Below are 23,828 nucleotides of genomic sequence, written 5' to 3'. Positions count from 1 at the left end.
TTTGCTAATCATGTCAATTTTAGAAAAGTGAGTCTTATTAGAACTAGAAGAGGAATTCGATCTCAATTGTATAAGGATGGACCTCACCATTATACATAGAGGTCATATACCTTAGTTTTATCATCATCAATGAAAGAAAAGGAGACATAAACCCTACTTTCATAATTTTTTATATTTTTAAATTTTTTTTTTGGAGAGATTTAAGTTGAGCGAAATGCGAAAATTCTTTTTTCTTCTTGATCGGATCAGTAAAATTCATCAGCAAATATAATCTGTTTAGAGTGTCAACTGCTCTATTCCCAAGTTTTGGCTTGTGTTTCAAATGATTTTTAGAACTCACAAATACTTTCTTTTGATGTGTCTCGAACAGAGTTTTTCTTGACAGATGTCAAGAAGTATAGTCAAAACAAACTCTAGATAGATGAAAAAATTAATGGTGCTAGTTGCCTGTACTTTAAAGCCTACATGACTACATCCGAGGAAATCTTCTATAATTTTGGTGAGCTCCTTGACTTAGCACTTATATATAGTTTAACATAAAATGCATCATGGGCAACCTCAAAGATTTTTCTGTTTTCTGGTGAACAAAGGATGGATGCTTTGATCATTTTTTTTTTCTTTATAAGCTCAAAAGCATTTTCTACTCCATCATGAAAAAAGGTCCTTGCTTACACCATAATTGGCGTCATGGTTGTGCTGAAGCCTCCAATAAATCATGGGTACAAGGTAACAAGTTCATTAAAACTACAGATTTCATGTCTATTTATTGTCTATAATCTGTCTTGAGCTTCTTAAGGTCAGCCTTTACTTCAGTTGATAAAACCACAAACTCTTTACAAATGTGAAAGATGCATCACCAGCATTAAATGTGAAAGATGCTATCTGTTTAGACTTGATATGAGAAGATGACATAGAAATAGAGATTTTCCAATGGATTTCAGAGCCTAGTCCATGCCTCTCATAAGAAAGTCCAGCAATGCAATCCTTCATATTGTATGAAAGAAACCATCCATTCATCTCTTGAGTGCTTAATAGATGATAACTATTTCCCACATCATTTTTTTAAGAAAAAAAAGAAATGTTGATGCGTAGAACTTATAAAGCAATATCTCTTGGAATGGCAAATACATGTCGACAATTTATTTTGTTTATCACTTTGCTATCAACATAAACTCTTCATGACAAAAAAAGTTCCCCCAATGACCCTTTCTTTAGCTTACTCCACCTGCAAGAGCCACTGAGAATCTCATAACAGGTTAGCTAGAGGGCAGACAAGAAGACAGATCTAAACTCATCCACAAGCTTTTTTCTCTTACTTTTCTGACACAGAGCTACAGGCTTTTTATACAAATCAAACAGGTTGTCACAAAGTATTCACGCATAAGAAGCTCAAACTTGCATTTCAAGCGACTTTTTCTTTTTTTAACTTTCTTTCTTTTTGGATAAAAATGATCCTTTTGTCACAGAATGTGCAATATTGCAGAACCCAATGTTGTAACCATTGCAGCAACAAAATGGCAAGACAATGACCCTACCATGCGCCCAATCTGTCCAAATGATGATCATCCAACTATCTAATCCACCTATTCAATATATTTTGTATGACATTTTATCTTAGATTGTAGCAGGTTAGAGCATTGCAATAGTTCATTTTAGTAATGCCTCATTATATATGATTTTAGATTCTTCCAAACAAACAATCCAAATCAAATTTCCAACATCCAAACAGAAGGGTAAATTTATCACTTCATAGATAAACTAAAAGTTCTTTCATTTTTAAACCAGACTTAAGGGAAACCAACCAAAATGCAGAAATTCCAGATAGAATAAAATCAGATGGACAGACAGAACCATAATAAACACCAAGTACAACAATTCCACCTGAAACAACTCTCATTATTCCAAGTTTGGCTTCCAGTTTTACCTATGCCACAAACAAATGTAGCCCAAGGGAATGTGAAGTTGCCTGCATAGAAAAAACTAACTGCAGGTTACAAGCAAAAGTCTAGATAACCCTAGGTACCCTGCCCATGGGTAAAAGTGCTTACAGAAAGAAGTATAAAATTTGATATAGATCAAGAACACAAATAACTCAATTTCACCACTAAATGGGAAGAGAGAGAAAAATGGAACCTTATATAATGAGTTTTTTGGTAACATAACCTTATATAATGATTAATACTCAAGAATATAAAAAAGATCAAACCCAAAATTTCTAACACAGGAATGAGCCGCCTGATCAGCTGTACTAACTAGAATTTGGACACCACTTCCGGCCTGTCAACATGTATAGAGCAACAGATATTCGACAGCCAGTTGACAAGCCGAAACTCCTGCTTATCACCCCACAACCAGGGCCGTCACAAACACCATAGCAGCAGAGTCAGCTACTTCAAGCAACTTGGTCATCATTTCTAGCAGTATCAGAACAACTGAATCATGGCTTTAAAAGTGAAGCCCATGCTACTCCATACTCAGCAACTTGTTGAATTAGTGGAGGATGATGTTTCCTCCACACTCATCTTGGAATCATCTTTAACTCGCCGATAGAACAGCACATAAGCTGCTGATGTCTTGATTTCATCCTCATTCACAGGGGAAACATGACTGTCAGCAAAATGATACCAGCTGTCCTCTTCTATTAACTGAAACATCAAAAAAAAAAAAAATCAAATATATGTACATATGCTCTTGCTCAATTATGTGCAATGAATCAAGTATAAATATCGCCAAATACAATCATCATCATATTCTATAGCTTATCAAGGACAATATGAAGCTCCAGTAAAAGAAAAGAAAACATAAAGCATATCATAACAATGGTAAATACCGTTGCATATGCAGAGTAGTGACCGCCACCTAAGCCACCATAATGGTTGCTGATAGCATAGAGTTCGTATACATAAGAATGGGGACCAACAGCCCTGTGTTTCACGTACTTGCTTAAATCAAGATTGTGAACAGGGAAGTTCACAAAGGTGTCAAGTTTGTTCTTCAAGAATCGACTGTAAGAGAATCGTTTCAAGTGAACTACTAAGATTTTGGGCAGCCTCCATAGGTCCAGCTTCTTTGTTGCTTGCCTGTGTTCCTTGCAGCTAGGACAATACCTACAACAAAGAAAAGGAATCATAACTATTGAAAATATTAAAAACCTAGCTTCTCAGATTGTCGTGCACATTAAAAGGCAAAGAGACCAACCACATGTCATCAGGGCCTAGAGGTTCCTCCTTTAAGAATGTTTCCAAGCATGAAAACAAAGTGACTGCCTCCTGCCGTGTTTTCTTCAACATAAATCCAGACTTGAAAACTTCAGGTAGATCCTCAAGGAAGCTGAAATCATATAGTTCATGTTCTCTGTCTGACCAGTCCATCAATACCCTTATGCAAGATACAGGAAAAACACTACAATCAGTGTCAATGAAGGTTCTGCTGACACCCTTCTCATCAGTTAAAGCAAGCTGTAAGGATGGAAGCCCATTAGCTCTCTCTTCCAATTCCATATTGGATGTGGATATGTCCTTGTCACTTGAACAAGTACCATCATCTGTCAGAACAATAGAATCCAAACTTGGCCCACCACCATTTTCCTTGCTAAATTTGACCTGATTCATGGGAGGAAATGCTTTTGCTCGCAGCAATGGTGCAAGCACAGCACTCACTGCAGCATGGATGTTTGCCCCAGTTACAGAGTCCTTGGATATATAGGTAACCAAGGGAGTTCCAATAAGCTTCCTGAGAACATTAAACTGAGGCTCGGATAAAAATCTGGATAATAAAGAGTTAGATGAGTATCACAGTGAGTTCATAAGTATACATTTGACCACAAAATTGTCGTTTTAAAATAAAAGCATTGATACTACCCAGCAAAACCAATAAAAAGTACAACAAAAGAAAGCACACAAAAATCCAAAACTTGATGGGTTAAGCTATCAAAATCCCAAAAGAAAACATCAACAGATCCACTAAACCAATACTGAATTCAAAAAAGAAATCCCAAAGAAATTGATAATAAACATAAATAATTTATTAAGTAGAAGAGTGGAAACGGAGATCTCTTTACATACCGTGCCACAATGCCATGCTGATCAATGAGTTTGCAAACAGAAGCATGGAATGTCCCCAAAGCTCTAAAGATAATTGAAAAAATAGGAAATTTATTTAACCAAAACAGAGTTGATGTTTGTAGATCTTGAAGAGTGAAGCAGATGAAAGACCATCGTGAACAACATGAAACATGTTCTGACTACTACAAAAATAAATACCAAGCACTGAATGCCAAAAATGAAGTAGATATACCCTCAATTGGTGGTGACAAACTACTGTTGTGCATGCAGAAAATCATATACGGATCAAACCTGTACTATAATAATGTCAATGCCAGGTTATGATCTCCACCTGGCATCTCCACCAGTGGGTGACGCCACAATCTTCCACTCTGCAGAAATCTGACCATTGAACACATGTCCAAGGGCCCCCTTACCATGTGTGTGCAGGTGCTTTCTACATTACTACAGAACAAGTTGTCAAGTCTATATTTCTACCCCCGTTATGACCCTATGTTGTGTCTTCAACTCTTCCTAAAATCTTGGAATATTGGTTGCATTTCCATCCAGTGGTTAATGTATCTACTGTATATAATGTCAAGAGTTCTGGTTACTTTTCCACTCAATCACCTCAACTGAAGAGAAAGGACTATAAGATGGATGGTGATGAACCCATCCTTCTGAAGTGCGGTTATGCTTGCAACCAATGACCCATGCAATGATGACCTCACAATTCAAGACTCAGTCCTCCGAAGGATCCTCGATTACAAGTCTCATGAAAGTGTACAAGGATAATAAGTTAACTGCATTCTCGCACAAAGTTCACCCACATGCACCCATGCATGTGCACAGGTATGCAGACAGAAATACAGCACCAGATTCATTTTAGAAAAAATGGAAAAGACACAAATAGTTAAAAAAAAAAGGTACAACCTATGAATGAAACAATTGCATGCAGTTAACATTAAGAACATGAAGGAAAACCATCCTTTGTCTAAGACATCATAACATAGTAAAAGACATCATAAACAAAAGACAACAGTAAGTGTTGCTTTGGACAGCATTCATGCATGTTCAAGTAAACCAAGTGAGCATTCCATAGTTAGCAAACTACAAATTTTTCAAAAAAAAAAAAAATCATGGTTAGTAATAACCTTATGAATACGTGTAAATATTAAATATGAAGCATCTCTTAAACAGAGGCAGTATGGACAATCATTGAATGTGATCCAGAAGAACTTACTTGTTTGTTCTCCTATGCATTATCTCTAATCTCAGTAATTTATCATGAGTTATTGGAACTCTGTAGGCTACAATATGCTCCTCATCTTTTATACTAGAGAGTGACTCAAAGGGATTCTCCAAGTAGCGATAGATACGGTGGTCATAAACCTGAAAATCAGAAAGTAGATGCTGCAATTTTGTAGTACTACAATTAAAAAAAATATATAGATAATAAGCAGTCACAAAATTTTACCTCTGCAAGCAATAATGCTTCAGAACTCTTTAAGCAACAAGATGTACTCAAGGCTCGAATTAGATCTTTACAACAACCATTTTTTGGTAAAGTTACAGTGAAAGGCATGGGGAGAGAACTCCCATCACCACTGAATATGGTAACAGTCATCATCCGCGTAACTGTTGAAGGTAGCGGCAATGACAAGTACATGAAGGGATCAAATGTTACAGAGACTTTGCTGCAAACTGGGCATACCAATGTTGACTTGTATTGACCCTGGAGATGTCCATCATTTTCACTGTCAAAAATCTTGAAAAAAATCTTCTAACCCTAAACCAAATCAGAACATTGTATTATGCCATTGAAACTATTTATCTTCGTGTCCATCTAAGGAATAAGAAAGAGATCCGAATGAAGACCCTTATCTTATTTTATTTCTAAGAAGTTGTAGGCTATCATCAACAAATAGTATATTTATATCAGATTATTTGTCATCAATTTGCAATAATAGGATAGGGGGTTCCAAACCATAGGACCATCTCTCTGTGTCTCTATGTATGTATGTGTGTATGCGTGTGGATCTGGCAATTAACTACTTAAATTGCCATCAACGTTTCAGAAAAAATCACTTGCATAAAAATATTTTAATAGCACATTAGTGAAAATATGAGAAAAATTATGTCCAGTTGCATAACTATGTCTCGCATGCTTATCCTTAACTGATCTTAGTATATTGTAATATTGATTACAATGAAGTGTCTCTTATTCTTTGTTTGTCTTTGCTAACAATGGGCGACACTATTTCTGATAATTTGAAAATATATGCAGTTATTAAAAGTTGCACATATGCAGCACCTTTCTTCAAGGAAAACATTCCTCAAAAATTAATTGCGGCAAAAGGGTTCAGCTTAAGCAGCTTTAGGGCATGTTTGGTTTTGCTTGAAGTCATTTTGCAGCTTTTAAAGTAAAAAAAAAAGTACTTTAAAATGCTCGGTAACATCATCGGAGATGCACTAATACAAGAAGCAGAAAACAAAAAAGCACTTTTAAGAGAAGCTAGAAAAACCAGATTCTAGCTTCTTTCATGAAATTGCTCCATACATCTCAAATATAGTAAGCTCATCCATAAAAATTCGGTTGTATAACATGTGATTACCAAACATCAAAAGTACCATACAGTTCTATTTAAGAACCTTAAGAACTGATTTTTGAGAACAACTTTTGATAAAAGCAGAAGCAACACCAAACACACCCTTACCTCTGAATATGACAAAGGACAGATAAAATCCACCCTCAAGAATTAGTGACCAAAAGTATGTCTAACTATATAAGGACAACATCCCATCTTTCATTTATTAAAAAGGAACAAATGCATAGGTAACTTAGAAGAACATACGAGAACTAAAAGCACATAACACCTGAAAAAAATCTTCAATCTAGAAGCCAAGAAACATTAATCCTAATGTTGGGAGGAGAGAAAAAGAAGAGCAAGTGTAGCAAGTACTTACCTGGCAAACATCCACAATTACAGAATCATTCCGAGCCTTATGGTTTTTCCAACATTCATCAGCAAATTCCTGATCTGGACAACCATCTGCATCTCTTGCTTCAATGTAGGGTTTTTTTCTTACACGATTTAAATCTTCATGCAGCCCATCCAATAGAAATGCAAGAAGCTCCTGACAAAAGAAATGACAATTGTAAATGTCGAAATTATTTTTGAATGACATGGGAAACAATGTCTTCCTTGTCAGACAATGGCAGTTGTAAAACTTGATAAGTAAAATGGACCAAGATGGACATATCTAGGCTTACCACAAAAGTAACTGACTAATGTAAATGTTCACACAGTCATGAAATGGACTGAATATCTACTGAGTAATGTAAGTGTCTGAGACCATGCTATATACGATAGGTATTCATGGAAGCACGATAAAAAAATTACACCGCAGAAACAAAGCACGATTGATATCTTTTAAGATGCAGAGCCACATTGAACAGGCAAAAACAAAATTAAAAAATTGGAGTCAAGATCTGAACAATGACTACAGAAGATTTTTCAGAATCAAACCATCCCTTTCCTCATATTTTAGATTTTTACCTTCTCCATGCCTCGTTGCCGCCATATGTTCAATGTCAACAAACATAAGCAACTAATTCAAATGGGAAAATTTTATAAAGACTTGTAGATGGCTTTCTAATCATGTTGCTACTCAGCAAGTGCACAACATAAAAGTGAAAGAAAGTAAGAAAATTTTCTCAAAATGTAGGAATGCTAATTTCATATGGTTAAGTCTGTTGCAGTTAAAACTTGAACATACAATATGCTTTAAACAGATAATGCTGCACATAAAATAGCATCAAGCATACAATTCCTTTCTTTTACATGAAACCCAAGGCTGCAACAAATTCCCTATTCTTACTTAAACAATTGTAATCCACCATAGATTAGTAATTGCAATATGTCTCTTGAAAAGGGAGCAGACACAGAGGCCGACCGGATGCATGAGTACAAAGCAGTATTGCCGCAAAAAGAAAGGGGAGCAGAGCAGAAAGCAAAAGTTGTCTTGCCACATAAGCAACATCAAGCTTTCCTACACCTAAATTCCTAGGCTAATCATCTCACGCTTAAATAATTTTAGGTCCCAAAAGAAATAAATGTGAGGAAGCACAAAGCTTCAAGGCCGTGTTACTTGTAAGCTCTCTACCACCAGGGAGCACTTGCACCCTAATGCAAGAATCCATCAAATTAGACTTCCAAGGAAACAGAGCTTCGTTCTTGATTTACAAACTGATTTTACATCAGTTGTTTCTAATGCAAGGTGCTCATCCTCAAGATTACCTGGGACTCATGAAAGAACCATCTGAATCATCCAATGTTGTGATTGTAAGGGATAACTAAAATAAAACCTTGGTTTATTCATCTTGAAAATGTTCCTCTTGACAATCATGACACTTCAAAAAGTTCACAATTATGTTCTCTGAAAGATTTGGAGAAAGGTTTAGCAAGTATCAATTTCTTATAGGGATCATGGACAGAACTGACTTCCACGAATAATGACACATGCTCAAGCAGCACAGATGCACAAATATCTACAAGATCCATCAAGATGCTAGAAGTCCACACCCAGGTGATGCCTCCAAAGGAGGTGGGTAAGACACTTTAAAGTGGCTAAAAAGTGGAGAAGCCACCTCGATTCTGTATTTTAGAGATTATACAAATCACTATATTAGTTAGATTTAGCTAATCTCCAAAAGAATAAGGATTCAACAATCGATGGACTCCCCTGACCCTCCAATATATGTCTGTTTCCTCGAGACTAGGACAATCTTGAGCGCCTTCTTCTCCTACAGGTTTACATGCATATGCACATGTATACATTTACAAGGGAAGGAAGATGATGTATTTACCTTATCGCTATCTGTAAAAACATCATGACATAGGAAAAGAGTTTCAGTGAAGTGGAACTCAATCAGCCTCATTTAAGGGAGTAAAGGTGGCGATGAGATGGATGAATTCATAGGCAAAGAATGACTCTCCGCAGATTATATACAGTCTCATGAGCTAGAAAGTAGATTGCCAAGCCTCATGGTTTTTCATTATTTATAGAGATCATCAAGCTTTCAATCTCCCTTACAACATTTTTTTTTCTAAACTTGCTAAACATTATTTCGTTAGATTTCAACTACTACGATGGGCATGTATACCATATATATGAAGGAATCTTCAACTCTAATGCCAAACTGATGTAACCCTTACAAAATAGAGCTGTAATGTGATGGGCTTAAAAGTGTACAATGAAATGCTGGAGGAAGAAAAGGAGGAAAAAAGAATCCCCTAGAAGGGGGGTTGGGGAGGAGCAAAACAACTAATAATTATTTTTATTCAGCTCTCCACCGTGAAGATAAGCTGTTCACCACATATCCATCAAGTTACTCAAACCCTAAGAAAAATCATTATAGAATCCTTCATCAAATACCATATCTAGGTTTTTTAATCACATGACCATCATAACAGATCACACTGGCGAAAGAAAGCCTCACTTTAAGTGACTACTTATGATGCATGGTGCTCATGCACCCCTATCTGGTTGACGAAAGCCAGATCAAGAAGCCTGTTATGTACAAGCACAGCCTCCATCTTTAAAGAAAAAGAAAAAGAGGGGTCTCAGCAGAGAGAAATGGAGTGGCACGGGTATTAAAAGATAGTGTAAGTGTTTGATGCAAAGGATGAAGAGAACTCAAAACAGAATTTAGTTAGCAAAATTTAAGACTTCATAAAACATAGGAAAAAATATCATGTTCACTTAAAAAGCATTAGTTTTAAAGAGTATGAGAAAAGAATGATTAAATCGATAGCTAAATTTGAATATGAAGAAGAAACTCTGAAATTCAAATTCTCTGTTTACAAATTCAAATTTGAATACCCCATGTTTACAAGCTCATGTATTAGAGATCATCATTAAATAAGTATAACTCAAAAATTGGACCCCCAAAATCCCTTCAATTTCGTGGTTACGAAAGAATAGCTAAGCTCTTGTGTACAATGAGGAAGCAAACATAAAAAAGATTTATTTTAAGAAAGATAAAAGTTTATAAAATTAAATCATGTCCCTCCTTTCTCCAGTTCCTAGTTAGGGCAACTCATGTTGTGTACTTCTGAGACCTTTCTGGCTACTCGAGATAAACAAAAAATATGTCTCACGAGTTCCCTGCACATGGGTGACTTGGAATGTGAAGAACACAATGGTTGGTGGAAAATCATAAGGGTATTTTAAGGATATATCTATTCTTGGTCTTTGTAAGGGATATTGTAAGAAAAGAATTATTGGACTGAAGGTGTAAAAGTTTGGGAAATATTCTGGCATTTATATAATTTTATGATTTTAATGAATTCAGTTTATAGTACATTTATCAATAGATTCAGAAAATAACGAACAAGATGAATTGAACCAATATTGTTCATGTTTTCGTAGCCTTCTTCGATACTTGGTAAGTACGTTTTTAAATGACAAACATATGAACAAGAGTGACATTGTAGAGTGCATTCCACATCCCACATATAATTTCTGCAACAATGATATGAACCAGTATCATTGAATCTCTTCACACAACTGTGTTTCACCAAGCACTCAGCATATGCAATATTGTAATTGAACCCATGACTAGTCCCATATCCTTGCATACAGAATTGTGAACATTTCATAAATATAATCTGCATGTAACTTCCAAGCCTATATTTCAATTACTCCACTAACTTCAAGTTTAGTGTAATCATAAGGAAACGTATTCATGACCATCAAGACACAAGAAAAAGTCATATAATCTGCAAAAATGAAGGGGAAATCAAGTTCTATTGAAAATAAAGCATGCAATAGTGATGGCCATACTAACTTGAGAATCATGTTGATTATATCCACTAAACTGGGGAGCAAACCGAGCTAGTTTTGCTTTAAATGCACGTGGTGCAATTGATGTCCATCCTGATGACCATAATTTCCTTAATAACTCCCCAAATGCAATTGCAAGCTCACCCTGCACAATCATCACAGAAATTCGTAGCTTTGTAATGGAGGTTTCCTATACAAAATCTGCTAATAGAATTTTGCATAGCTTCCTGATGGACTGAATATGAAAACAAGTAAATAACTAAGTTAAAGAACGAGAAAAGGATCTTACTTGCATTCCCAAAGGATTCTCCTCATTTATCTCATCACTATAATCTTTCAAAAAGTACTCAACCACAGGGGGTGTGTGAACTAAACATTGAATGGCACTGTTCATGAAACAAGTGTTGCCCAGATTATGCAATCCTGTCAGTCCGCGACCATCTACTTTTGACCCATTGTTTAAAATGCCATCACCATCTGCATCCCTTAGTGGTAAGCTAAAACTATTCCCCTGTAGCAAATGGGTGCCAAATCCAGTTGAATTATTATTAGATAAAGTGGGGCCTCCAGCAATTGTAATAGATGACCTTGAAGGTTCCAATGGGACCAAAGCATATTCATTTCCTGTTGGATTTGTGTTAAAATTAGAAGGCCAAATCCCATCACGTTGCACCTCCAAAAGAATCTGCACAAGTAAATAATGCCTTTGCAGATTAACAAATGAACTTCCAAACTCTAATTCAGACATAACTTGCTAAGTCCAAACATTTAAAAAGACTAAGACTAAACAATGACAAGCCAAACCATATTTTTAGAAAACAGTACAAGAAATCTTTATCAAATACACTCTGTATTTCAAAACATATTAAAAGAAGAAAAGAAAGAACCAGTAATTATGTTGGGAGGATAGAATTATCATAAGAATAGACATGGAGAAAACCTCCAAATGGTGATGTTTAAGGAGAGAGCAAAGTACTTTCAGCAACTCCAAAGGAGATGTTATTTGGAGTTTGGACTCGAATAGATATTACATTCAAGTGCTATAGAATAGTCCAGGGCTATTCTCGTTCACAAATAAATCTGGAGAATATAGAAAGAGCTGTGATAAAGCTCAGCAGTGATCCATTATCTGAAAAAAGTCAGTCGCAATCTTTATTATAGTCTATATGTTCATTCCATAGAATACTGGTAACTTCTACAATGAGTTGATGACCCAAATAAGTCCCAAAACATGCCATGACATAGAATAATATGTACTGATGCCCTTACCTCCTGGTCCACCTGCAACTGAGGGTCCTCTAAGGTTTGATCAAAGTTGGTCAAAATATAATTTTTACTCTTTTCATAATAGTCCCAAATACGGGCCTGCAAATCAAATATAAAACAGTGTTTAACTGATATAAAATGTATGTAGAGTGAACCCAAAGCTTAACAATGGGAAGACATGCCTTCGACTGTTCCAGCTCAAGGAGTGCACAAACAATTTTGTAAAGCTCACCTACTGAAGCCTGAAATGAACAAATCATAAGTCAGTATCTTTAAGATTTCGTTTGTGAATTCTACAAACTGGATCAGAGTTAAGAAAATTGGTTCTATACTACCTGTTGGATCATCCACTATATACTCAAAAATTCATAAATGCATGTTATGTGTTCACATGAGGGCACATGCATGTCTCATAACATGCATGTAACTACCATAATGTTATGTGTTCATCTACCACCATAATGTTATTAGATGGTAATTAAATGCATGTTATGTGTGTGCATTTGCACATGAGGGCACATGCATGTCTGAGTGTTTGTCTGGATATATGAGTTACTGCAGTACATAAAGTCAAAGAACAAACTTCTTTTCACTTTTCAGTGATTCCAGAAAATCACAAAATCAAAATGGTACCAATATATATTGCAGAGAAAATCATAACATGCTGAAGAATTCATGAGTTTTCAACTGGACCTGAGAATTTAATAGATGAAAGAATGTGCATATGTCCAATGCCTCATCATTGCTTACTCAAGCTATTAATATCACATGCAGATGGCACAAATATTTTTATACATGCACTATAACAACCAAGCGAGCACTCATAGATTCTGTTTAATTCTATATTGACTGAGATTCATAACCTAAAAGTATTCTCATCAACCACTGAGCCATTAGCCCTCTTATCAAATAGCTAGAAGCAACTTCATGGATCCAAATGCAAATGGCATGCATGCAAGGTTTCGGGAGGATTCAGCTAGAAAATCTGAACCAGAGAGAGTGATCCCAGAAGTGTCCCTTGAATTGGCCCTTTAATCCATGCATTAAATGGGAGTCCTATCATTAATCATAAATAATTAAGTATTTGATTAATTTTTTTCAGTTTCTTGTGAAAAAGTTTAGTATTATGTGTTGTCTTTGAGCATTTCATAGCAAGGTCCGCCGTACCGGTACCGGTCGGCGTACCGGTGGCCGGCCGGACCGGTACGGTACCGGTCCGGTTCGGTACGTACCGGTTGGTACCGGTCCCGTACCGGCCGGTACGCGGTGGTTTCAAAAACCACAGCGCGCGGCGCTGTGGTTCTAAAAAAAAAAAAAAAATCGTACCGGTGCGAACCGGCCGGTTCGCACCGGTACGAGGCCGGAACCGGCCGGTACGGGCTCCGAACCGGCCGGTTCGGATAAAAAACCGGGAAATACCGGTTTTTTATCCGTTCCGGTACCGGTCCACGGCCGGACCGGTACGTACCGGCCCGTACCGGCCGGTACGGCATTCCATGTTTCATAGTGTCTTCTCATATTTTGTATTCATCCATTCTAGTGAAGGTTGAATTCTCTTATTTATTCCAAAGAGATGGGGAGATGTTCCATGCCTATGCAATATATAGGGGTAGTTTGTAGGAAGAACAAGTTATTTGAAATTAAAATTATCTTCTTTTAGTAGAGAAGTGTGATCTTCTGAAGTTATCTTGCTCTTATCCCCTTGGAGCTCGTGTGTGCAAGCCTACTTTGTGATTGCTCTTGTACTCCCTTCTCCACTTCTCCATTGCTTGGAGTCAGAAAGGATAAAGAGAATAAAAAGGAGTAAGGGCAGTCAGCAACTCCAGTTAGAATGAAAAAAGAAAAGCTTAGATGGGAGAAAAGAACAAAGAAAGAATGAGAAAGAAGACATTCCGTTATATCAGACAATTTATAGCAGCCATCCTGATTATTCCTGCAAAACAAATAAATTGCATCCCTAATTGATAAATTAATTTAAAGGCTTCTAGTGGCCATGACAGTAATCACATATATAAAGACTAGTAAGATATGATAGTTTGGTTCCTCAATCATAAAGCCAGCACCAAAATAGTTAAGACAAGGATTGGTCATTACAGATGACATGGATAGTCACATTGATTGAATAGGTACATGCTAGTGATATTTGAGAGCAGTACGGAAACAGCTGAATTAACAAAGCTTAGATACACTGGCATAATAAAATAGTTGAAGATATCAAAAGAGAGGTAATTTTTAAGATGTGCCACTCTTAAGACAGTGAATTCGGAGCAGGTTATCAAAAATGAAATAAGAATTTGACCAATGAGACATGAAATAGCAAAGTGGATTAGAGTTAATATACACATGTAAATGGTTAATAAATTATCTTCATAGGAAAGCCAAAGGTTTATAGAAAATTATCACAATGAGTGACCAACTAACAAGAACCACTTTAGACAAGGATGTTTAAGGTCCCCAAAAGCATAAACATAGACACCTCCTATGCATGCAAGTCATACTGCACGAGTTGAAAGTCAACTTAACTCAACTAAGCCTTAATCCCAAACTACTTAGGGCTGGCTGCATGAATCCTTTTCCTCCATTCCACTCTGTTGAGAGCCACACTTTTTGAAATATGTAGCAACATTAAGCCCTCCTTTCTACTTCATTCTATGTGATTTTCAGTCTACATCTACCCCCGTTTAATTCTACATGTATCAAATACTCTTTCATACTGGTGTATCCCTCAACCTATGTTGTACATGTCAAAACCATCTAAGTCATCCTTCTCTAATTTGTCCTTATTTGGAACTACCTCCACCTTTTTACGAATGACTTCATTTCTCATTCTAAGTTTTATTGTATTACCACATAGCTATTTCAACATTCTCATGTCAGCCATACTCATTTTGTATACATGCTGTTTTCTAACTACCCAACATTAGGTATCATAAAGCATAGCTGGTCATATAGCTTTTCTATAAATTTTTTTCTTCAACTTGACAAATATCTTATCACATAACATCCCAGTCGTACTTCTTCCTTTTATCTATCCTACTTTTATCCTATAGATAGCATCCTCTTCAATATCTCCTTATGAATAATCAATACTGCATACCGAAATGATCACTCTTAGAAACTTCGGGATTCTTAATTTTCACTCCACCTTTATCTCTATTTCTAATTTTACTAAAACTATATTCTATACTCCATCCTCATCCTCGTTAACTTGAAACTCATTCTAATACACTTACAATTAACTCCAACCAAGGTACGTGGAACCGACCGAACTGACATACCGGTGAAGACCGGTACCGAACCGAACCGATTCTGCTTAAAAAAAACGCGCGGATGCGTTCGGCCACCCGCGTGGGCTTGCTGCCCTGCGCGAAGAGCCCGCACGGGGAATCGCACGCGTGCGATTCCCTACGCGTGGAACACGCGCAGGCGCGAGTCGAGGACGCATTTCCCCACTCGCGCCCATGCCCCTGCGCGCGGGCCTCTCCTTTTTTTTTCCCTTCTCCTATTCTTCTTCCTGACCCTTCTCCTCTCCTTTCCGAACTGTCTCCTCTCCTTTCTTCCCCTCTCTCCTCTTCTCTTCTCCTCTCTTCCCCCCTTCTCCCGCGAGCAAAGAAGGGGCCGAAACCGCACCGGAGAACGGATGATCCTCGTCAGCCCGAGGGAGGAGGTAGGCTTCTTCTTCCTCTTCTTCCTCTTCTTCCTCTTCTTTCTTCATCTTTCCTTTTCTTCCTCTTCTCCTTCCCCGGTGCCGGTACCGGGTCCGGTTCGCACCGGTACCAGGCTTGAACTGGTACGAACCACACCGGTGCGGTTCGCACCAGTACTAGCAAGGAACCGTTCTGTGGCTGTAACGTACAAGTGCTGGCCGGCACCAGTACGGTACAGGCTGAACCGGTTGGTTCCGACCAGTTCAGCAAACCATGACTCCAACCTTAGTTTCATCCACTAAGACATTCAACTGCAAATAGCATGCATTGAGGAATATCATTTTGAATATGCCTAATAAGCTCATCCATACTAGAATAAAAAGGTAAGGGCTTAAAGCAGATACTTGGTGTAAACCAATTGTCATTGAAAACTTATAAGTATTACCACCAGTAGTCCTCGTTCTAGTAACTACTCCGTTATACATATATTTAACCATACTAATATAACTAACAGAAACTCCTTCCTTTTCTAACACCTACCATAAGACTTCTCTAGAGATTCTAGCATATACTTTCTCTAAATGCATAAAAAACTATACAAAACCCTTATCTCTTTTCTCTATATTTTTCCATTACCCTCCGATGGAGAAGAGTGTCTTCCACAGTCAACCTTCCTAGTATAAAAACAAGTTGATTCTTTGATATTCTTGCATCATACTTTAATCCATTCTCAATCACTCTCCCCCAAAGTTTCATAGTATAGCTCATATGCTTAATACCACGATAGTTGGAACAATTTTGAATATCAACTTTATTCTTATAAATTGGTACTATAATGTGCTTCCACTATTCATGAGGCATCTTTTTGATCTTTAAAATCTTATTAAATAAATTAGTCAACCAAGTAACTCTCGTGTCACCTAAACACTTCCAAATCTTAATAGGAATTCTATCAGGTCCGACCACTTTTCTTATTTTCATCTTTTTCATAGCTTTTTTTCACAGATAGGCTAATTCTTCGTGTGTATTTAACATCCTATCCTCAATGCACTAATATGGCATTTTAAAGTGTCTGCATAACTTTCTTTGAATAGGTTATCAAAATAACTACTCCATCTTTCTTTGAGTTCATCCTCCTTAACCAAAACATTTTAATTTTCACCTTGGATGCATTTAACCTAAGTTAAGTTTCTAGTTTTCCTTTCTCTTGCTTTTGTAATCTTATACATTTCTCATCATCCTTAATTTCTAATTTGCAGTATAACTGTTCATACACTTTGAACTAGCCTCCAATACGACCTTTTTAACTTTCTTCTTAGACATTTTATAGCTTCCACAGTCCACACACTTCTCTATTCCTATTTTTATATAGTCTTCTATAGCACTCGCTTTTAGCCTAAACCTTCAACTGAACTTTCTCATTCCACCACCAAGTTTTTTTTACCAGATTGCCCCTTTTCTTTTGATTCTCCTCGTATCTCTGTAACTCCTTTCTCAATATTGTTAGCCATCTCTTCCACATGAGTTGAAACATTTTAGAAATATATATGTATCTAAAAAGTATTAGCTATCTAAACAAGTATTAGCTATCTAAAAATGCACCTCACTAAAAAAATATTAGCTATCTAAAGACATTAGTACTAGCTACCTAAAAAAGTAGCTTCTTCAACCACACCACATTAAATGACTAGAAATATATAGGTTGCATGTATCATGCTGAAAGGTAAAAAACAGGAAGTACCTTTCTGCTAATCCTAATTGTTCTTTGGGAGTCGTCTCTTGCATCAATTATTTTAAGGCACAGGGGGTAAACTTCTACTCTGAGCTCCTTAACAATAACACCCTCAGAAATAACTTTCCTTGGTAGTTCTGGTCCACCCTTATACCTGCCAAACAACCCAGAAAGATAAAAGTGAATAAGCATTTGGAGAGAAAAAAATGGAAATATGATAACACAGATTATAGGAAAAAAAACTAGTAAATAATTGACTGTATAATATGAAGCTTAAAGTAACCACTCATATATATGAAGGTTGGTGCAAAATCAACATGCAACTTAGAGAAAGTCTCTTAACATCCTGACTACTAATCACGTTATTTACAACAAACATAACTTACCGTAAAGATTAGCAATTTGCAAATTTAAAACGAACAGGTAGAGTTCCAATGGTTAACACCCCACACCCACCCCCCCCCCCCCCAAAAAAAAAAAAAAAAAAAAAAAGGAAAGTCTTTTTTTTTTAAAATTCTGAAAGCCACTTGATACCATGAACCCTGATAATTTTCAAAAAATCTCATGAACTACAGAGAACTTTTCAAGATATTTTACTGTTAAATCCAAGAATTTTTTTTTCTTGTACTTGTTTACATCGTCTTCAAGATTTTATTTCTTAAAGTGTCTTTCATGATTTCTGAAACTTTTAAAGATTTTTAACAATTTTGAGATTTCTAAACTTTCTTTTCAGAGTGACAGTTGTTCTTTTGTAAATCACCTTTTATGGATCGGTGGCAAGCTGTGTGGAATAACACTACAACATCACTGGATTGAAGATTGAGATGTTAAAGAATATAAGAGAGAAAGATCAAAAATTCCAAACTCTTTTTGCAACATTATTAAGCAAGGTTCACCATACTAGGGTGCATCACCTCTTACTGGGTGTACCGTATCATAACGATATCGATCAAGACTTGATACAGGCTCATACCAAGTCTCCGTACGCCGAACTAACACCAAGCATGTTGACAATGTATCATACCACGTTATTGATATGAGGTCCGTCCAATACCAAGATTGCAAACTTTGGTATTAAAATTTCAAGTCAATGAAACATTGCATAAGATGTCAAAATTTGATGTCAAAATTTCATATGATCGTTTAATAACAAAAAGAACATTTCTTTAAAAAGTTACAATATGAAATACCATTCAAGGAGCTTCTTCCAAACTTCATGGGGAACCAAAGTATAATCTTCTCCTTCTTGCAGATGCCTCTGAAGATCAAGTTCATTACCTTCTGTGTCTGTTCTATTCAATACAAGCTTAGAATTATCTATTCTTCCAGGTCTCGATAGGATGCTTAGATGGCCCTTGCTAGAATGTTCCCTGAACCTGTCGAACCCCACATATTCTTGCCAGTCCCTCCACCATCTGCATAAGCAATAGACACATATTGCATCGGAATCATGCAACTAAAATTTATGAGCAAGCTTGCTCAGTTGCTTTAACAAAAAAAAAAAAAAAAGATAGTCGACTAAGAGAGTTATATAACTTGTAAAGCCTAAAACGAACTGCAATGTACTCTCAAACTAAAAGGAAATAGAACTTTCTCCATACCAAATTGTTTGACAACATGGTTAAGAAAAAGAAAAGATACATCTTACATGTAGATATGTGATGAGTGAGAAGCATAAAAAGGCTTCTTGCAGTTAAATGATCTACAACTCCATCACTAGAGAATGGGCAACCCTTGTTACCAAGTCAAATACAGGCATAAAGCTGACATTTATATCTATATCCAGGCGCTGAGGAAACCTGACTACCACAAAAACATAGAAAATTCATCATCGTATGTACCGATCGAGTCCTATCATACAACCAGACACTAAATGAAACTTTATATTATAGGCTTTAAGGCATCATGCAGCAGACCTGATTTGGAAACCAAAATAAGCACTGCTTGAATCTGAAGCAACAAAACCCTAACATGGAAGACTCAAGCTTGAAAATGAATTTCAGATCAGCGAAGTTTCCTGCAGTAGAATAACTTCCACAACCATCCAGGGACGATTCAACCCAAACTTGAAGAAAACTTGAGACAAGTGAGAACTATTAAATGTTCTTTTGAAATTATATGTCTTCTAGAAAACCTAAAAGTTGAGGAAGAGCTTTAAACTTGCTTACCAATAAAAAAAAGCTTTAAACCCTAAATTTCCCATTTTGAGTCCCTAAACCACTTCCTTTTGAGGAAGAAAGTAGAATATTGCATGCAATATGGTGTCATGATCCAAAGAAAATAAAGTAGGAAGCAGAGGTTGAGGCCAAGCAGAGCACCTCCATACTTAAGCTAAAGCCCACTATAGATATGCTACCTCCTCTCTCGCACAATCCCCATGATTTCCTCTCAAGTAAGATGGCCCTACCAATTAAAATGACAACCTAGAAGAGGTTATCTCAAGATCTTTCATACTTTGCACAAGCTTGATGAAGACAAGATTCATTGAACTTCTATGTTTAGCGAACAATATTCAATATCACCAATAAAATTGCAGCCTTATCTCCTTATCCCCATCAGATTATTAAAAAAATGTCCTTTATCGACATCCCTTAAATAACTTACCCCTCCATGCTCTCCTCTTTTTTTTCCATCATCACCCATGACTACTATACAATATCTGAGGTAAGTCTTATACAGATTGAAAGTTATAGAACTTCTGGCCTTCTTTCTTTTCTTCTCGATGTCTAATTTGTTGTCCAATAGATTGTTTCCTGTGCATGAGGTTCAAGCTGGAAACTGATGGCATCTAATGGTGCACCATGGGTATAATCTCGCCTATACAAAGTCTCCACAATTTCCACTGTGCTATACTCTATTTTCTCCAAAACCTAGAGCCTAAAAATAGTTACAACATGAAGTATTTAAAATTTAACTGGGCAAAAGATTCACTTCTAAGCTCCTTTAGCAAACCTTTTCTAATTTATCAAATGTGTTAAAAAGGAATAGGCTACTTAGAGATTTAGTTAAACCCATAATAATCTATTCCATAATTTTTTTAGACTGCTTTTCCTTCCATTCTTTCTTTCTACTTCTCCTAAAGACTGAGATCCCTAGCAACATCGAATAAATGTAGGGCTGACACAGCAGTTGAACAGCACCTCTTCCTTTAGTTCTCATTTTGCTAAAAAGAAATTGCTGATATGTTTATTTTTTAACCTTCTTTATGCATGGTGAACTCCATAACCTCTTTAAAATGGGGATTCGATCAAGCATCACCCCTCTTTTGTTCTGCATTGAAATTTATTTCCTGTATCAGATTTTCAACTTGTGGATCTAGTCACTGCATTAGATCCATGTCATTTAGTCTTGTAAGGAGATCAATCCCTAAACTAGCTGCAATTTCTTATAATCTCATCCATCACATATTAAGGCACCATCATCTTGGAAAATTCTTGGTATTTCAAGCCACCTGGGTGTCCCCTTCATCAAGTTAACAACATTCAGATAAAAGCTTTCATGATAATCCAGAGGAAACTTTACTTTTGACAAAAATTTCTTATCCCCTGATGACACACTGCCTATTCTTTGCAAATTTATTTTCTTTTTCATGTAACTTCACATCTGTACACAACATCGTGGTCTCTAACTTTAGAGAAATAAATTGCACTTTCTCTCCTTTTGGCAAGTGAAACCGCAAAGAAACTATCCATGCTAGAGGACCAATCCAACAAAACCTAGGGGCAGTTGTCCTAATATAACTCAAGAACCTCTCTATTCAATCAAGGGATCAAAAGCATATTACAACCCATGTGATGAGGTATGATTATTGTCTATATTTTTCAAATATTGAGTTTGTTATCCTCAAGTTTCAAAGTTAATAGTTCACTCTTCAGAAATATCAAAGCCAACTTTTTGTTAAGATCATCTATTGGATTGAAAGTGTAATAGCAGACTGTGTGCCAGTGGTGGGCTGAAAAGATCACTCAACCTTCTTTCCTCCAGCTTAAGTTTCTCACTGTAATATGCATTTGTCACCATGTTGAAGAAAATGCAGAGTGAAAGCTCATGCTGATGTGTCTTGTTGACTCATTCATCACCAATGGGGAATCACAGCCATCAATAATATTTCTCGCATGCATCCCACATGTCGGACTCCAGATCTTGAATAATTTGATGACTGTCCATGTACATTGCACATGTAGCAGCTAGTCTACTCTAAAAAGCAAAAAAAAAAAAATGTTCACTAGTGTTTTTCCTTACCTTCCTTTGGTCATACACAATATAGATTATCAAGTTAGCATATAATTTTTATATCATAAAAGTCTTTTAAACACGTACATACACGATGTCACCTACCACCCTCTCTCTCAAAATCGTTTCTCATCCCTCATTAAGTCCTTCTTTTATTAATAAAACTTAAAGAAAACTCATAACAAACATAACTAATCACTTTAATGTGGGACATGAAGCACGGATCTAACAGGATTTAATAGGGGTGGATTGGTCAGAAAGAGTAGAAGCATGGGTGCATCTCTCTCTCTCTCTCTCCCTAAACCTTGTCTCACACATTCTCTCTCTCCAAAGGTGTCACTTCTAATGTTAGATTTCACTCCTTTCATTCTCTATAAAGAATGGATGTATTTGCACAACATCTTCCAATCCCATCTGATGCACATCCGCCCCAAGTGCATATGCCACCCTTCTCCTGACACTTTATTCCACATGAATTGATGGATTTTCATAACTTGATCAAATTCCATCCAATGAGCATTTGACTACTCTCGAATATTGTCTCCCTGTTTCTAATGACTTATTTGAGCTGCCTTCACAGCCTTTCTTATCTTATTTAGGCATGTCACTACCAGGCAAAGGAAAGTCATCTAAAGAGCTGACCTTCAACAATTGCGAAGATATTGAAAAATTAAAGACTGTTTTTAAGAATTGTCATGGCATGGGTACACCTACTGTAGCGCAGTTAATTTGCACCGAAAAGCAACCAGCTTTATCACATATTTTTTTCATCGCAAGAATACATATTTACCAAATTTCGAGCATATGCATTGCGTTGCTCAGAAGAAACTAAAATCCCAAATTTTCAACTACATTAACATAGTCATATAAAGATACAAAATTTTGGCAAAAATCATATAAAGAATAAAACAACAGCTATATGGATTTCAAACATTACCAAAGACAATAAAGAAAAGAATCACCTTTGGGAGACAACGTAGTACAGATCCCCCTCCTTCTGATTAGCCTCCGCGGCTCTGGTCAATTCTAATACGATTTCTTTCTCTTCCTCGGGAGTGCACGGAACAGAGCTTCCTCCCGAGAGGAAGTTCTCCGAATTGGGAATCGTCATCCTAAGCACCCACAACTAGAACAAGCATCCACTTACAGAAGACCCCTGGCTCTCGAATTCCAGCCAGAAGCACTCCGCGCTCCGTTGTGGCGATCGGAGAAGACGGTTCCGAAATCGAAAAGGTATCAGAGGAGAGTGAAACCGGGAGAAGTCGATCGAAGAAGTGAGGAAAGGATCGCGAGAAAGAGAGAGAGAGAGAGATTCGAAACCCTAGATCGAAGCCAATAAAAAAGGGAGGGAAGAGAGGATCTTGGACCAGATATATAGAGATAGAGGGAAGGAGCAGGGGTTAGTAGCCGACGCGAAATTCGGAGAGCGGAAGCCGCTTTATAACAACGAAAGATCTCTCTGGATGATCCCGTTAAAGGAAGGACGCAGAAAATTAGAAAAAGAGAACTTGGAAATATACAACAAGGGCTCTGGGTTATATCTTTCGCGTGAAAGAAGGATTCACCTTCCTTTTCGCGAATCACCGTTCGATAGCACAGTAGTCGCCTCGAGATCTGTGCATAAGATGCGTGAGGGCGGCTTGCTTTGAGATGTGCGTTGAGTAAGATCAAATGGTCATCAATCATTCTTTCGCGCCAAAAAATGCAAGCCGAAGTCACGATGAGGTCATCCAGGAAGAGGAGACGGTGGAGAAAGTTTGCATGCCGGCCAAAACTTAGGTTTTTTTTTGTCTCTTTTTTAAATTTAGTACGCGCGGAAGGACACGGTTCATAATGTCCGAATACCAGTCAATATGACCCAAATGACAAGGCTATAGTGGTCAACTAGACTTTGGGTTTCTTTGGCCCCAAGGATAAGCAGGCAACCCACTCAAGGAACTTCAGCTTCAAGACAAGTAAACCTCAAACCATGTAACTAAAAGCCACATAAAACACAATTTGGATTAGATTAGATTATGTTGGGTTGACTTGGCTATTGATTGTAGGGTATGCACAATG

General features: G+C 36.9%; 1 protein-coding gene across 1 annotated transcript; it reads right to left on the bottom strand.

Annotated features, from left to right (window-relative positions):
* Positions 1-1,867: 1,867 nt before the first annotated feature.
* LOC103714957 (ubiquitin carboxyl-terminal hydrolase 9-like) lies at positions 1,868-23,280 on the bottom strand. Its single transcript, XM_008802448.6, has 13 exons — positions 22,733-23,280; positions 18,728-18,952; positions 17,547-17,691; positions 12,341-12,400; positions 12,162-12,257; positions 11,182-11,577; positions 10,897-11,037; positions 7,011-7,181; positions 5,521-5,778; positions 5,287-5,435; positions 3,199-3,765; positions 2,831-3,107; positions 1,868-2,645 (listed from the first exon to the last, which is right to left on the bottom strand). Exons 1-13 carry the CDS (start codon positions 22,879-22,881, stop codon positions 2,475-2,477), a joined length of 2,805 nt encoding a protein of 934 aa, XP_008800670.5. The 5' UTR covers positions 22,882-23,280; the 3' UTR covers positions 1,868-2,474.
* Positions 23,281-23,828: the final 548 nt, after the last annotated feature.

Source organism: Phoenix dactylifera, chromosome 6, assembly GCF_051530095.1.
Source record: "Phoenix dactylifera cultivar Ajwa chromosome 6, Ajwa_hap1_PhDact_Kaust_v1.1, whole genome shotgun sequence".
Lineage (NCBI taxonomy): Eukaryota > Viridiplantae > Streptophyta > Magnoliopsida > Arecales > Arecaceae > Phoenix > Phoenix dactylifera.
This window is presented reverse-complemented; position numbering and strand designations above follow the sequence as displayed.

Bases quoted from the DNA above. Each gene is read 5' to 3' on its own strand.
- LOC103714957 (XM_008802448.6), bottom strand. From the start codon at position 22,881: ATGACGATTCCCAATTCGGAGAACTTCCTCTCGGGAGGAAGCTCTGTT. The intron at 12,401-17,546 runs GTACTTCCTGTT...TGTTCATTTCAG, and splicing joins CAATTAGGATTAGCAGAAAG to GCTTCAGTAGGTGAGCTTTA. The intron at 11,578-12,161 runs GTAAGGGCATCA...TTACTTGTGCAG, and splicing joins AGTTGCAGGTGGACCAGGAG to ATTCTTTTGGAGGTGCAACG.